General features: G+C 35.0%; 1 protein-coding gene across 1 annotated transcript in view; it reads left to right on the top strand.

Moving 5' to 3' along the window:
* Positions 1–13,162, top strand: part of LOC308635015 (tRNA (cytosine(72)-C(5))-methyltransferase NSUN6-like) — a 47,103-nt gene extending 33,941 nt beyond the window's left edge. Inside the window, exons 9-11 of the mRNA XM_081269293.1 lie at positions 7,828–7,976; positions 11,152–11,277; positions 12,205–13,162. Of these exons, the coding sequence (XP_081125419.1) occupies positions 7,828–7,976; positions 11,152–11,277; positions 12,205–12,438 (509 nt within the window). The 3' untranslated portion in view covers positions 12,439–13,162. The remainder of the gene's footprint in view (positions 1–7,827; positions 7,977–11,151; positions 11,278–12,204) is intronic.
* The last annotated feature ends 459 nt before the right edge of the window (positions 13,163–13,621 follow it).

Consider the following 13,621-nt stretch of genomic DNA (forward strand, 5'->3'; position numbering starts at 1 on the left):
GATTGGTTACACCACTTTGCAGTCCTACCAGCAATGTATGAGTGTGCCTTTTCTCCCACATCCCCGCCAACATTTATTGTTGTCTGTATTCTTGATAGCTGCTATTCTGACTGGCATGAGATGAAACTGCAAATCTATATGCAGCAAAATAAAAATAAACCCCTGTCTCTCACCATGCACAAAACTTGACACAAAGTAGATTAAAAACCTAGTAATTAGTCCAGAGACCCTGCGCCTAATAGAGGAAAAAAGTAGGCGCAGATCTTCATCATGTTGGATTAGGCCCCAACTTCTATAATAAGATTCCTAAAGCACAAGAAATAAAATCAAGAATAAATGGGATGAACTCAAACCAAAAGCTTCTTCTCAGTGAAAGAACAATGAGGTGAACAGAGAGCCTACATTTTGGGAGGAAATTTTTGCCCCACACACATCAAATAGAGCACTACTCTCCAGGATATATGAAGAACTCAAAAAACTTAATGCAAAAACAACAACAACAGCAACAACAACAAAACCAAATAACCTAATCAATAAATGGGCTAAGGAGCTGAACAGACACTTCTCACAAGAAGATATACACTCAATCAACAAATATATGAAAAAATGTTCAACATCTCTAGTAATTAGAGAAATGTAAATCAAAACTACTCTGATTTTATTCTAGCCCCTTTTTATATTTTATTAGAGACAGGGTCTTGCAAAGTTGCTTAGGGCCTCACTAAGTTGCTGAGGCTTGCTTTGAACTTGGGATCCTCCTGCCTCAGCCTCCTGCCTCAGCCTCCTTTGAACTTGGGATTACAGGCATGCACCACCATGTCCAGTTGCATTGATGTTTTGATATATGTCTAAATGTGGAATGATCAAAGCAAGCAAATTAACATATCTGTCAGTTCATTTATTTTTTGTGGTAAGATGAAATTCTCAGCAATTTTGAAAAAAAAGTATATGTATATATATACACACACACACGTATGTGTGTGTGTGTATTACTGTAGTAACGATGCTGTGCAGTAGATACAAAAAACCTGTTCCTCCTATTTAGCTGAAAGTGTATACTTTTTGAACAGTATCTCCCCAGCCCCTCCTCATTCCCTGAGTCTCTGGAACCACTATTCTATTCTACTTCTGTGAGTTTGACTTTTTAAATATTCCATACATGAGTGAAATCATGCTGTATTTGTCTTTTGGTGCCTTGGTTATTTCACTTAACATAATGTACTCCATATTCATTCATATTGTCACAAATGACAGAGTTTCCTTTTTTATTTTTTAAGACTAAATAGCATTCTAGTGTGTATATACCTTATTTGCTTTATCCATTTATGTGTCAGTGGACATTAGATTGACTCCATGTCTTAGCTGTTGTGAATAGTGATGCAGTGAGCTTGGGAGTGCAGATATCTTTATGACATTAATCCCAGTTCTTTTGCATATATTCTCAGTGAGGGGATTGCTAGATCATAGTAGTTTCATTATGTAGGTTTTTTTAAAGAACTGGACCACTCTCCATAATGGCTGCACTATACGTTTCTGATCAAAAGCATGCCGGTGTTCCTTTTTGTCCATGCTCTCACCAAGTTATCTTTTGTTCTTTTGTTAGTAGCCTCCTGTCAAATGTGAGCTGATAAATTTCATTATGGATTTTATTTGCATTTCCCTGATTAGTGATGTTAAGCATTTTTTCATACATCTGTTAGCCATATCTTCTTTTGAAAAATGTGTGTTCTAGTGATTTGCCCTTTTTTAAATTGATCTCTTGCTTTAAATTTGAGTTTCTTATGTATTATGGATTGTTAAGCCTTTATCAGATATGTGGTTTAAAGATATTTTCTCCCATTATGTGGGTTTTCTCTTTACATTTTTTCCTTTACTGTACAGAAGCTTTTTAGTTTCATGTAATTGTGTTTGTCTGTTTTTGTTATTGTTACTTGTGCTTTATGAGCCATATGTAAAAAATAATCACCTACCAATGTCATGGAACTTTTCTTCTATTATTTTACATTACCAGGTCTTTTATCAATTTGGAGTTATTTTTAAACATGGCTTTATATAAGGATACAATTTTGTGTATGTGGATAGCCAGTTTTTTTTGGTGCCATTTATCTAAGGTACTATTGTGTGTTCTTACCATCTTTATTGAAAATCAGTTTTCTGTGAATGCATAGATTTATCCTCAGACTTTTTCATACCATTGATCATTATGTCTATTTTTTGTGACAGTACCATGCTGTTTTGGTTATTGTAGCTTTGTACTATAAATGTAGCAGGTAGTATCATTCTCCTACCTTTGTTCTTTTTGCTCGAGATTGTTTGGCTGTATTATTTTATGGTTCATAATAATTTTAAAATTGTTTTTTCTATGTCTGTGAAAAAGGACATTGAAATTTTGAGGAGGATGCATTGATTCTATACATAGCTTTCGGTAGTGTGGACATTTCAACAATATTAAGTTTTCTAATGCTCAGACAATGCACACCTTTTTGTCTTTGAATTTCTTTCCTCGGTGCTTTGTAAAAGTCTTTTGTATATAGATCATCTTTGCAGTTACATTTTCTCTTGTGTATTTTATTCTTTTGTTTTTGTAAGTCAGGTTTTTTTTGTTTATGAAAAGTGTTTAATGTATGGAAACACTACTGATTTTTTAATGTGGCTTTTATATCCTGCAACTTAACTGAATTTGTTTATCAGTTCTAATGTTTTCTGGTAGAATCTTTAAAGTTTTCCATATATGATCATGTCATTAGCAAACAGATAATTTCACTTCTTCCTTTCCTGTTAGGGTGCCTTTTATATCTGTATTTTGCCTAATTGCTGTGGTTAGGACTTCTAATTCTGTGTTACGAAGAAGAGGTAATCCTTTTGCAAGCTGGGTCAAGTCAGCTTCAGTACGACATTGGCTAATGCCAATATTTGAAAACAGATAAATTCATAGTCCACTATGATATAATTTTTGAATGTTGTCCTTAACATAGTGTGTGTGTGAGGTGGGTGTCATTTCAGTAGGAGGAGGGAGGATAGTAGAATGAAACAGACATTATTATTACTGTGTGTATATATGTGAATGCATGACCAATGTGATTCTGCAACCTGTATACTCAGAAAAATGAGATATTATATCCCGTCTGATTCAAATGTATGATATGTCAAAGTCATTGTACTGTCATGTGTAACTAATTAAAACAAATTAAAAAAATAAATAAAATTATTTTAAAAAAAATGAAAAAAAAAAAAAGAAGAAGAGGTAAGAGTGGTCTTCCTTATTCCTGATCTCACAGGGAAATTTTTTTAACTTTTTCCCATTGATTGTGATGCTAATTGTGGGCTTATTGTGTAAGGGTCTTCCTTTTTTTTACCTATTTTATTGAGAGTTCTTAATCATGAAAGGATATTGAATTTTTGTCCTATGCTTTATCTGCCTCCATAAGATGATTATAGGGTTTTTGCCCTTCATTTTATCACATTAACTGACTTATGTATATAAATCATACTTGTATTCCTGAAATAAAATCTCACTTGATCATTTTGAGTGATCTTTTCACTGTATTGCTAGATTTTTATTACTTTTTTGAGGATTTTTATATCCATGTTCAGCAGGGATATTGAAGTAATTTTTTTATTTTCTTGTTGTATCCTTGTCTGACTTTGACCTCAGGGTAATGTTGGCCTTATAAGTTTGGAAGAATTTCAAGATTTTGAAAAGTTTGGGAAGTACTGGTGTAAGTTCTTCTCTAAATGATTAGTAGAGTTTATCAATGAAGCCATCAGGTCATGAACTTTTCTTTTACTGATTGAATCTCATTACTTCATCTGATATTCAGATGTTCTTTTCATGATTTAATCTTGGTGGGTTTGTATGTAGGAATTTTTCTTTTAGGTTATTCAGTTTGTGGGTGTGTAGTCATTTGTAGTAATAGTTTATGATCCTTTCTATTTCTCTGGTATTGGTATTCATGATTTTATTTTCATCTTTTCACTTTCAGTGGGTTTCCTTAAAGATGAAGTCAGTGTCTTATAGGGAGCATGTATAATTGGGTGTTTTTAAGATCATTTAACCACTCTGTCTTTTATTTGAGAAATTTTATCCATTTGTGTTCAAAATCATTATTGATTGGTAAGGACTTAGATGTCATTTTGTACTTTACTGAATTTGTTTGATGTCCTTTGTTCTTCCTCTTTTGATGTCCTTTGGATTTGGTGCTTTTTTCTTTCTTTTTTTGGTAGTGCTAGGGATTGAATCCCGGGCCTTGTGCAGGTGAGGCAAGTACTCTACAACTGAGCTATATCTCCAGCCCTGGTACCTTTTTCTAGTGGCATGTTTTGATTCCTATTTTTTTTTTATCTTGTTTGTGTACTGCAGGTTTTTTTTGTTTTTGTTTTTGTTTGTGTCGGTCATGAGCCTTTGGTTAAATGTCTCATATTTATAATAGGCTATTTTAAGCTACTAATAACTGAAATTAGCATTTTAAAAAACTAAGATTTTTTACTTTATTCTCCCCACATTTTATACTTTTATTGTCATAATTAATGTATTTTATATTGTGTATCCTTACCAATTACTGTAACTTTACTTTTTTTTTGTACTAGGGATTAGAAACCAGGGGCACTGAGCCACATCTCTAGCCCTTTTTATTATTTTGAAACAGGGTCTTTCTAAGTTACTTAGGGCTTTGATAAGTTGCGGAGGCTGGCTTTGAACTTGCAATCCTCCTATTTTTCATAGCATTACCTTTTAACCTTCTAAAGATATGTGATTTACATACAATCATTACAAATGAGTATTCTATATTTGATTATTATATTTATGAGTGGGTTTTGTACTTTCATATTTTTTTCTCTCTACTAATTAGCATCATTTATTTTTTTCTACTCAAAGAGCTCCCGTTAAGCTAGATCTGGTGGTGAACTCTCAGCTTTTGACTGGAACAATTTTGAATCTTCATTTCTGAAGGACAGTTTTTCTGAGAAGAGTATTCTTTGTTTTTTGTTTTTGTTTTAACTTCAACATTTAGAATATATCATCTCATTTTTTTAGGTTTGTAGTTTCTGCTAGTAAGTTTGTTGCTAGCCTATTGGAACTTCCTTATATGTGATATGCTTCTTCTGCTGCTTTTGTGCACTCAACCACTGAGCCACATTCCTGGCACTGTGATAGACTTTGAGCCTGAGTATTCAGGCACCAACTAGTTGCTGATATAGTTATGGGGCTAGGTGTACTGGAATAGGATTAGAGCTTAGATTATAGGGTCTGGCCTAGTAATGAGTCAGGCCCATACTCTGTGTCTGTAGGATTGGACCTGGATCCTGTGTCTGAGAGGTTGGTCAGGAACTTGAGTCTTTATGAATGTAAAGCTTAGTCCATTGGGTCCAGCCTGGCTACAGTGTTTATTGGGGCCGGCTTGAATTTAGAATCTGCTAGAACAGGCCTGGACCCTGGTTCTAATATAGTAGGTATTGTGACAGGTATGGATCTTGAATTTGTGGGTGCCAATCTGGCACCTGGGATTAGGATATTTGCCCTATTTGTACCTAGAACTATGGTGACTGTGATCCCTAAGGCTGCCTGGAGTCTAGGTATATTTAGGTAGTCTTCTAGTGGCTGGATCCTTAAGGGTTTGCCTGGGCCCTAGGACCATAGAAGCCTGAGAACCTGGATCCTCAGGGATACTCCTAGGGTCTGGTTTCTAATACAGCACTGGAGAATACTGGAGCAAGCTTGAAGTGTGGGACCACATAGGCTGGCCTGGGGGATGGTGCTATTGGGGTCTGCTCCTTCTGGATGTTACTAGGGTGGGCCTATTTATTGAAATCTGAGGTGAAATCCTATTGGCTTACTTCCCTCCTCCTTCCAAGCAAAGGATATTTCTCTCCAGGTTGTGCTGCCTGGGATTGAAGGAGAGGCAATGTGAGTAATGTAAAATTGTCTTTCCTACCTTCTTATAAGTGAGTCTTATTTCTGTACTATACTCAGGTGCTCTTACCTGCTTGCTTTTCTTTTGTAAAGGTATTTTCTGGTGAATAATTGTTCAAATTGATGTTTCAAGGTATGGGCATAAGTGCACTAAAACCTTATTCCACCATCTTGCTGACATCCAGCCTTGCATCTGTATTACTTATGATGTCACTTGCTTTTAGTGTGAAGAACTTCCATGAGTATTTCTTAAGATAGTGGTGCCACCAACAAATAACATTTTTTTCCTGGAAGTATCTCTATTACACCATTATTTAAAAAATAATTGGTAAAACATAAGGTATTTGATTACCTGAGGATATTTTCTTTCTGCACTTTGAATTTGTCATCTTAGCATCTTTTGACTTTGGTTGTCCCTGATGAGGAATCAGCTGTTAATCTTAGTGCAGTTCTGTAGCATTTAACAAATCATTTTTCTCTTGTTGCTATTAAGATTTCTCTCTTTGCTATTGGCTCTGAACATTTTTATAATAATATGTTTTGCTGTGGATCTTTTTGCATTTTTCCTACTGAGAATTAGTTCATCTCTTTGGATGTATATATTGAAAACTATTCCTATTTAATGGAAAAAAATTCAGTCATAATTGTCTAAAAATTTCTTAATATATGCTGGAGCAGAGCAGAAATACGTCAAATAGATCTTGGTGTATTTATCTGATTTTATAATGGAGATTATTTTAAAACATGAAAGCAGCAATACAACACAATAATGAAGACACATTTACTACCCAGCATTTATCTGTGCATGTAAAAAAGGACTAATGTAACAGATTGTGAAAAAATTTATAAAATATTTAATAGAGGAAATATTAATAGATGTACAAAGAGCTACTCTAACCAATGAGGAAAAGATAGTCTCAATAGATAAAGAGTAAGCAAAGGGTACCCACAAAAAAAGAAAAAAGTCACAAATGGCCAGTAAAGTAAAAATCACCTTTGAGGATTTGGGGAAACAAACACATTCATGATAATGAAAATGTAAGTGGTATAATATTTCCAGAGGATTTTATGTGTCAAAAATCCCAAATAATAATTTCTTTGAGCAGAATTTCTTCTAAGACAATAGGTAAGAAAGCAAGAGGTAGTAGTAGATGGAAATGAGTTAAATTGATAATTGTTTGTGTCTAATAGAGCTTTGCAATCAGAAAAGCAGAGAGTGAGATTTAGAATATTACTGTGGGTCCTGTAGGATCAGCTAGCTATAACTAAAAACAATCAGTAGCAGGTAGGTAAATAAAATGGTCTGTTTTTATATTTGTTAAAGACTTTCTCTAGTAACAGTAAATAGATCAGAAATTGGAATGGAAAAGTTATTCAAGTGAATGCAAAGGGAACCTTGATGAATCCAAGGAGGGTAATGACTCATCCTAGATCTTAGCCATACTGATGGCCACAGACAAAAGGAGGTCAAAGAACAACAGAACTAGAACCAGGATGTTTGACTACAATTCAACAGGCTCTCTTTTCTTCTGGAGCTGTCTGCTGTAGGAATTAGCAAGATAACTGTCAGTTTCCAGAATTAGTTAGAATTAATTCCAAGTCCTAGGTTTGATAAATAGTGGCTTCTAATGTTAGGGTACGGGGTATCATTTGATTAAACCTAGATCTATATGATATTAACAGAATAATTAGACACTATAATAACTATGTTTTTAACCTTTCTACAAAGTCAAATCTACATTAAATAGAAGTAGTAGGTTAACCAGGTGTACTTGATAAAGGGAGAAATTGTTTCCAGTATTTTTTCTTCTGTATTATAATTTGTAAATTCCTGATCATCAGTTCTTATATTAAAGAGTTTTCTATTGAAGACCAATATAGAAGATAACAAGTAACATTTACAATTCTCTCTGTAGGAGCACCTCCATTCTTACCAGAATCTTTTGACCGAATTCTCCTTGATGCACCCTGTAGTGGAATGGGACAGAGACCAAACATGGCTTGTACTTGGACTTTAAAGGAAATAACATCGTATCAACCGCTACAGCGAAAACTCTTTTCTGTGGTATGTGATGCTCCTTTGCTGTAATGGAAGTTGAACATCACTAGTTAAACATTGAAAGCATTAGGAAAATGTTTATAGCAGCAGTTTTCACTGTAATCAAAAAGTGGAAACAAGCCAGATGCGGTGGTGCACACTTGTAATCCCAGCGGCTTGGGAGACTGAGACAGGAGGATAATGAGTTCAAAGCCAGCCTCAGCAACATTGAGGCACTAAGCAACTCTAAATAAAGTACAAAATAGGGCTGGAGTTGTGGCTCGGTGGTTGAGTACCCCTTAGTTGAATCCCTGGTACCTCCCCCACCCCAACCCCAAATGTGGAAACAACTCAAGAGTCATAAGCAAATAAAAATTTGGTATAACTGTATGTTGAATATTATTCAGCCTTAACAAGGAGTGAAATTATGATATATGCTATAGTAAGTTTGGATCTTGATGATATTATGCTAAGTAAAATAAGCCAGACACAAAAGAAAATATTTTTGCATGATTCTGCTTATATTAGGGCATTGGAATAAGTAGATCTAAAAAACCAAAGTTGACCATGGAGTAAGACAGTGAGAGGATGGGGAGATACTGTCTAATGGTTATAGAATTTCTGTTTGGGATGATGGCAAAAGTTCAAAAGATGAATAGTAGTGATGGCTGTACAAATGTTCTTTTTTTAAAATATTTTTTTATTTGTAGATGGACCTTTATTTTATTTATTTGTATGTGGTGCTGAGAATCGAACCCAGTGCCTCACACATGCTAGGCAAGCACACTACCACTGAGCCACTATCCCAGTCCCCTGTACAAATGTTCTTAATGCCATTGAATCATATATGTAAAAATGATTAAAAGTGTCAATTTTATGTATATTTTACTATGTATAAGGCAAAGACTGAAAAGAGCTCATTTTAAATATAGGGCTCTTTTTTATGTTGACTCATCTTTTAAATACATAGAAAGTTTCTTTGCTGTGACATCAGTGAATTCCAAACATCTTGATCTATCTTTGGAAAAAGAAAATTTGCTGAGTTGTTACTAATTTTTCACATGTAGTTACCTATTGATGTGAAGAATCTGATATAAATTATTCTTTTCATAGCCTGGGTCATTTTTATCATACAAAAAGCAGGAAGTCTACCAGGGGCAAATGCATTAATTAAAAAAATGGGAAGAACAGTGTCTAGTGTAAAATGTAGAAAAACCATAAGAAATGCAAATTTATCTGATCTCCAGCATGTTTCAAAAGAAGCCTAGGTAGACTATTTGAGAATTTGTCATTCTTGGAAAAATGACTTAATGGATTTTTACAAAGTATAGACAACATTTGATTAAAGATGACTTCATTATTTCCTCTCAGCCCTCTAAGTATAAATACATAGACCACAGCAACAATGGAAATAGTGATTATTCAGTCTCAAGTTGTCTTTGAGTTCATTTATATTAATTTCTTCACACACCAATGTAGCACTCTTTGTAGATTAGATAACTATTTCAGAGACCACATCCTTGGCTTTAAAACAGAAAAAGCTTACCTAATGCAGCACAATTTGGTTGTTACAGGTTTTAATGAGAAAATCTGTTTAAAGTATTTCACATAATACCTGGCACAGAGTAATAAAGTTTAAATTTTCCAGTGAAGAAAACAGTAGTATATGTCCTGTGTGTGTGTTCTTTTTTTTTTTTTTTTTTTGTACTGGGGATTGAACTCAGGTGCTTAAACCACTGAATCAGCTCCCCACACCTTTTTAGTATTTTATTTTAGAGACAGGGTCTTGCTGAGTGGCTCAGAATCTCTCTTAAGTGCTGAGGCTGGTTTTGAATTCGTGATGCTTCTGCCTCAGCTTCCCTGAGCTGCTGGGATTACAAGCCTATGCCACCAGGCCTGGCTATGTTCTGTGCTTTTAAAAACAGTTTTTGCAAAAAGTTTTTAAAATAGAATCTGAAAAAATAAACTTTAGACAAATTCACTTTAGAATAACTTTATTTTTTGATTTACTTGACAGATGTTTACTGAGCACTTATTATATGCAAGATGCTATTGTGGATGTTGATGATATAGTAGAAAAGTTTCACTAAACCACGCCCTTATTTCCTGGGGTTTCTAGTCTAATTGGAGAAGGAAATAAGTTTAATATATTATAAGACAGTAATGCTATGGCATTATGGAGCAAACTAAGGAAAGTAAGATGGGAGAGAAATGCTAGATTGTAATATTTTGGATTTTATGTGGGGTGGTCAAGAAGAGCTTTGCTGACAAGATGACATGTAAACAAATATAAGATTGTAAAGGTGTGAGCAATCTGAGAATTAGGAGAGCTTTCCTATGTGGTGCAGAGATCCTGCAGTGGAAGTCGCCCTTGCATGTTCCAGGAACAGCAGGAGGCCACCGTTTCTGAAGCAGAGTGAACAAGGGTGAGAAGTGTACCTAGGGGGCATCAGAAAGACAACAAGAGACTTGTTGTCTGTATAGGGCCTTGAAGGCCTCCTTGACTTTGACTTTGATTCTTAAGTGATAATGGAGGACATTGGAAAGATTTAGGCTGCAAGGTGACAAGTTTAGAAGGCTGTGATAATGAGAACAGATGGTAGGAGAGCAGGGAAGGAAGCAGGTAGTTGAATTAGGAGACTATAACTGTGATGCAAGCAAGAGATAAAGAAGGTTGGGCCAGAATGACAGCAGGGGAAGTATCCAAGTGGCCAAATTATTGATATTTTAAAAGTAGTACCAGTAGGGTTTGCTGATGGATGATGAACATGATAGAGGATAATCTATTCTATAAAGGGTAATCTAAGGTTTCTAGTAGGTTTCAAAGGGTAGATAACAGTTCATTTCAGGACATGTCAGGTTTGATAGTAGCAATTCCAAGGAGGCAGATGAATATATGAGTACAAAATGCAGGAAGAAATTCTGGCCTAAAAATGTCAATTTGTGCAATTTGGGAGTGTTTAACCTATAATTGGTATCTAAAGACATGAAAGTCAGAGTGTTGGTCCATATAGGGTATGGGAGCTCCAAAGTAATGCATCTAGCCTTGAATAAAAGTATTTCATGCTTAATAATATGCCATAGAGAACATAATTTTAATTCTCCCCAATACTTGAAAAATATTGTACCTTAAGGCTATATAATCTTTTCAACTATTTCTGTGGCTTGGTGGTATGTCTGGTCTGACCATAGATTTCTTTAGGCAGTTCAGTTGTTGAAGCCAGGGGGTGTGCTAGTTTATAGCACATGCACTATAACATTGGCAGAAAATGAAGAACAAGTTGCCTGGGCCCTCAAAATGTTTCCTTGCCTTCAGCTTCAATCCCAGGTAAGAGTAATTTCATTTTATCCTCTCTGTAATCTCATGAATCCCAGAAAATGAAGTGCAGTGTGTCATATGAGGAAACATGTCAAGTAAAACTTCTGACTCAGATATCATCATAAACAAAAATGTCTCTATTTAGGTCCATTTTAGATACCCCATAAGGAAATTCCTTATTCTGATGACAGTTCTTCCCTGGCTTTTTACTTTGTCATGTCTTAAGATGGCACAGAGTTTGGGTGTAATTTTGTTACATGTTTATTCTACTTATAGGTGTTGTTCTATTTTACTTGGCACTTTGTTTCCAAAAAGGCTTCCTTCCCCTTTCCAGTCCTATATTTTTGTTATGAAATTCATTAAGAGCATTTTTCTCATGTCAAATCATAGCCCATACTGACTTTACTGAGGGGTATCAAAAGAGCAACCAAGAGAGGAAAAAAAAGTCATTCAGTATTATTGCTTCTTTATAATTTATTATATGAAAAATGTTAATTTTTAAATGTTCAGAGGTTTAGAGATCATAAAGCTGATTTTTATCTATTGCTTTATTGATAATAGTATTCCATTTATTGAGTGGTCACTTTATGCAAGACACAATGCTACCTCTATGAAGTTTCAGAACTAAGTAAATGGGACAGAGCTGCATGCAGTTTTATGGTTCTGTGAAGTTTAGACTTTTTGTAATTTCATGGTAATTGATAAGCATGTAGGACATGTTGGGTACTCTTGCATCAGATGACTATGTGTTGTTACTTTCCCACATACTATATACAGAAAACAAAATTTACGTTTCATAAAAGTGAAAGGCATTTATTCACTTTTCTGTTCTTGGAAGATGTGGTAGGTACAACTTGATTTATCTTCTACCTTAAATTGTATCAGTCCTGCTTACTAATTACAGGGCATTTGTCCACATTTATTTGCTCCCAACAGGAACCACAGATTGGAGGAGAAGGAATGGTGGGAGCTGGCCTATCACTTGAACAATTGAAACAGCTGCAGCGATTTGATCCATCTGTTGTGCCATTATCGGATACTGACATTGATTCTCTCAGAGATGCCAGAATAGAAGACATGATTTGGCTGGCAAATAAGGATTGTATAGGATTTTTTATTGCAAAATTTCAAAAGTGCAAAAGCACATTGGAAAAGGAACCACCGAAATGAAAATTCCAAACATTTGCTGCTGTTGGGTATTTTTTTTCCCCCTTACATTGTTGTCAAGCCAACTGAATGATGTCCTGGTAGCTATGGTAACAGACAAAGCTGCCAGCAGTTTAACCAGAGATCTGAGAAAGAAAAAGTATGTGTGTTGGGGGAGGGGAGGCTGAAATTATATTCTTGAGTTTATGAAATAATTTTTTCTCTGTATATTCAGTAGAATATAAATAAAAGGAGCTATGGATATCTGGAACATTTTCATGTAGGGTCTTAATTTATAAAGAATACTAGTTATATTTAGTATGAAAAAAGTGGATCAAACCAGTGGAATAAAATTAGCGATATTTAATGTGGTTATTTAAAAAGTTGTTTTCTGTTCCCAGGATCCTAACTAGTTGTTTCCTTAAGAATTCAGGGCCTGGGACATACAACATTTACCGTGTGCCAAGAACCAAGGGAAGTATTTTATCTTACTTTTTCTGCTTATTATTTGGTAAATCCTCTTTTAAATGAAGTTTGGCCTTTTCTAAATGATAGTTTTTAAACAAAAAAGTAAAATGAGTGTTTTCTTTGTGGGTAAAATAAATGAGAACATTTCACATTCTGGGTACCTTTATCATCTGTTGGACCACATTGTACAAGTTTTTAGAAAGTGCTTGGTAAGAATGAGAAAACCAGCTTCTGACAACTGGTTGTCACAGCTGGATCTTGTTCTACTGAACATAACCAGTTTCACAGGAAACAGTCTCAGACAACTATATTTATGACTGATCAAGACAAAAAAAGACCACTTCCTATAAAACTTGAATTCATGCAAAAAACAAGATCACCATTCAAACTGCATAAATGACCAAACATAGTTCTGTGGTGGCCAGTGCATCTACTTCTTAAAAAAAAAAAAAAGCTTGCTTCATTCTACCCAGGTGTTTCTGTGTGTGTTTTGGGGGATAGGGTGCTGGGGATTGAACCCAGGGCCTGGTGCATGCAGGGCAAGCACTAAACTCTAAAAATACTCAAGACCCAACCAGAGTTTTAAGGTTGTCTTATGTGTTAAATACATCAGACTATTTTGTTAGCTTTCATTCAAATCACTCAAATGTTACTGGGCCTTGGGTATAAGAAAGGAACTACTGGAAACAATTCCCTAATATTTGATTCTTTTTTTTCCCCTCATCAGTTCCTTTAGGAA

Source organism: Spermophilus citellus (assembly GCF_964194105.1).
Source record: "Spermophilus citellus genome assembly, chromosome: 16".
Classification (NCBI taxonomy): Eukaryota; Metazoa; Chordata; class Mammalia; order Rodentia; family Sciuridae; genus Spermophilus; species Spermophilus citellus.